Source organism: Galeopterus variegatus, unplaced genomic scaffold (genome assembly GCF_000696425.1).
Source record: "Galeopterus variegatus unplaced genomic scaffold, G_variegatus-3.0.2 Scaffold13422, whole genome shotgun sequence".
NCBI classification, from domain to species: Eukaryota; Metazoa; Chordata; class Mammalia; order Dermoptera; family Cynocephalidae; genus Galeopterus; species Galeopterus variegatus.
Genome location: NW_007739533.1, coordinates 25,914 through 29,303, shown reverse-complemented (window position 1 = coordinate 29,303; position 3,390 = coordinate 25,914). Strand labels below are relative to the sequence as shown.

The window sequence follows — 3,390 nt, the reverse complement described above, 5'->3', positions numbered from 1 at the left end:
GTTACAAACCAAAAGTACATTGTCATTGACTTTGATATTTACCTCTGTATTTACCTTTACTGGTGTTATTTCTTTGTGTGTGTACAAGTTATTATCCACTGTCATTTTAGCCTAAAGTTCTCCCCCTAGCATTTTTTTAAGGTAGATGTACTAGTGACAAACACTTGGTGTTTGTATATGGGAATATCTTCGTTTCTTCCTTATTTTTGAAGGACAGTTTTTTCAGACATAGAATTCTTGGTTGACCTCTTTCTTTCAGCACTTTGAATATATCATCCAATGCCCGGTGGTCTCCATGGTTTCTGATGAGAAATCAACTGGTAACCTTACAGAGGATCCTGCGTTTATGATAAGTCACCTCCCTCTTGCTGCTTCTAGGATACTGTCTTTGTCTTTCAGCAGTTTGATTAATAGGTGTTACAGTGTGGATCTCTGTCTCTTTGAGTTTATCCTACTTAGGTTTGTTGAGCTTCTTGGATATCTACATTTGTCTTTTATCACATTTTGAGAAGCTTTTAGCCATTATTGTTTTAAATATTCTTTCCGATCCTTTCTCTCTCTTCCCTATGTCAGTGACTCCCATTGTGTTTATGTTGGTATGTTTAATGGTATCCCACAGGTCTCTTGGGCTCTGTTCCTTCTTTTTTTTCTCTCTCTCTCTCTCTTTCTGCCCTTCAGATTAGGTAATAGAAGTTGTCCTATTTTCATGGTCACTAATTCTTCTGCCTGCCCAAAGCTGCTGTTAAGCCTTTCTTCTGAGTTTTTTATTTCAGTTTTTGTACTTTTCAAATCAAAAATTTCTGTTTGGCTTCCTTTTGTAATTTCTATCTCTTTTTAAACGTTTTCTATTTGATGAGAATTTGTTCCCATGGTTTTCTTTATTTCTTTATACGTGGCTGCATTTAGGTCTTCGAACATATTTTAAATAGTTGGTTTATTTCTTTTGTCTAGTAAGTCCAATCTTTGGGCTTCCTTAGGAACAGTTTCTACCAATTTCTTTTTTCTTGTAATGAGGTACATACTTTTGTTTCTTCACCCTACTCATAATTATTTGGTTGAAAACTGGACATTTGGAATATATAACATAGCAGTTCTGGAATCAGGTTTTCCCCCATCTCTGGGGTTTTTTGTTGTTGCTTGTTGTAGTTGGTGATGTGTGTATCTTTAGTGATGCTTCAGAACTAATTTTGTAATGTCTGTATTTGCCCTGTGTGGTCACTGAGGTCTCATTTCTGTTAGATTAATGATCATCAAATGATTTGTCAGAGATTTCTTCGAGGGCCTTGAAGCAAAACACAAAAATCTCCCTGTCTCTTCAGATGGGTTCTGTGTATACATTTGGGCACTCCTTCAAAACTTAGCTGGGTTAGCCTTGACTTCCTGCTTGTGCAGATTCTGAAGGTCAGCCACAGGTGAGGTTTAGTGCCCTCCCAGGTCTTTTATGAGCATGCGCCCAGCCCTGGGTTTGTGTGCAGCATTCAGATTCCTAAGAATATGAGGGAGATTTTCAAAGCCCCATTCCCCAAATGTCTTTTTCTGCACTTTTCTTCCCAGGATTTCTGGTGTTTTGTTTGCTTCTACTGTTTTCTCTTGGCTCAAGCAGTATTGACTGACTAACATATTTGTCTTTAAATTTATTCATCACATATGTCCTGGGTAGTCAGCTCTGGCCTCAGAGCATTTAAAGTTAAACAAATAAAAGCAAGTCCTCTGAACTAGTCCTCCAGGGAGTCACTGGACAGGTCCAAAGAAACAACCACAGGGTAAAAAAAAAAAAAAAAGAAACAACCACAGAATAAGGTCTGTTCTTCTTCCTCCAGAACTAGGAATGGGGGCTCTTTTCTTCCAGGTCATGGACAAAGCAGGGGAGAGAGGATGGGCTGTGGTCAGTTAAAATGTCATAAAGTTCTCTTAACCAAATTCAGCTGCAATTTCTTCTTCATTAAGCATTGTAGCAGTTGCTGTAAACTTTTCATATGTTTGCAGAGTTCCAATAAAATTGATTCTGATGGGTTTTGCCAATTTATTCATTGTTTTTGTGGAGGAACAGACTTTCAAAGTTTCCTACTCCATAATTTTCACTGTTGTCATTTCTCACAAGTTTTCTGAAGCACCTCTGTGTTTCTAGTTCTGTGCAGGTGGTTGGGAACACAGTGGTGAACAAGACAAACATGGTCCCCACCCTCATGGAGCTAATACCCTCCCTATGAACTGAATATCCATTTCTTGACCTGACTTTATATTCTTTATGGTTAAAAGTTTGGGGGCTTCTGAAGTGTGTATTTCAACTTAGGCATGGGGTTCTGGGACTGTTTTTGCCCTATCACCCAGAAAATTGAGTTGAGAATGACTGCATTTTTGTTCCTTGAGAGTTACTACATTTACTAGAATTTATTAGAATCTAGATGTAATTATTCCCTTGTTCCTACAGTCACACTTTTCCACCTTCAGAAGTGTTGACTTCAGTTTCATGGAGCTGCTTGTCCCCTGCACAGTCCCCCTCTATCAAGTGTATTTTCTTTATACATAGGGTGTCATGTTGATAAACACAGTCTGATATCCCAGTTGGAGCCAGAAGACAAGATGATGACAGAGGAAACCTCCCAGGCCCCTGTCCAGGTGAGCACCAGATGGCTAGGAGCCCTTCGGAGGAACAGCTCTGGCTAGTGACTCGGGGGATGAGAATGTTACATTAGTTAATGTCAATCAGAGAACTTTGTAAAACATACCTGTTTCTGACAAATATACACAAGATGTTTGTTTTAAGCTTCCTTGTGTACTTTCTTCTTTCTTTAACTTTCTGTTCATTATCTCATACTTTCATTTGGCCTCAGGAGAGAAACAAAGACACAGCTCTTTTCTGTTTTAAATTTTAAGTCTAATCCCTTTTGTCAATTTCTGATCAATCCCAATCATTCTAGAATTTTTTAATTGATATCTGAAACTTCCATAACCAAGTCCCCCTTATTGCAGACCCCCTCAAAAACCCCAGTCCTTCAGAATCCACCTTTACCCATGTGTACACTTCACCATTTCTTTTCACCATCAACCTAAATTTCTTTTGTTTCAGATTTGGAGTCTCTACTTAAAGCCAAATGGTTCATGCCGAAGAAACATGCTTTTAGAAAAGAACCGTCTAAAGGTGTAAAAGTGGTAAGACTAATATGGATGATTTCTGGTTTTCCACAGTAGGGGAATGCCATAAGTTAGAAAAAAAAAAAAAACAAAATAACCAGGAAAGTCATTAAAGGAAAGTGCCATTTACACTTCAGAGAGTGTTGACCCTGGAGAGATACTGTGAAACTCTTCTGAATTTGGAGAAAAGTATTAGTTCCAAACTTGTTTCTTCACTGAGAGTTTTCACAAGTAAATATTTCCTTAAATGTGACT

At 38.2% G+C, this 3,390-nt stretch overlaps 1 protein-coding gene across 1 annotated transcript in view; it reads left to right on the top strand.

The window, feature by feature from the left end:
• The window catches only part of LOC103581594 (zinc finger protein 558-like), a gene marked incomplete at its 5' end in the record, with an annotated part of 11,570 nt that overhangs the window by 6,438 nt on the left and 1,742 nt on the right, over positions 1 to 3,390 (top strand). The window contains 3 exon segments of the mRNA XM_008563390.1: positions 2,531 to 2,581; positions 2,584 to 2,619; positions 3,071 to 3,161. Coding sequence (XP_008561612.1) covers positions 2,531 to 2,581; positions 2,584 to 2,619; positions 3,071 to 3,161 — 178 coding nt within the window.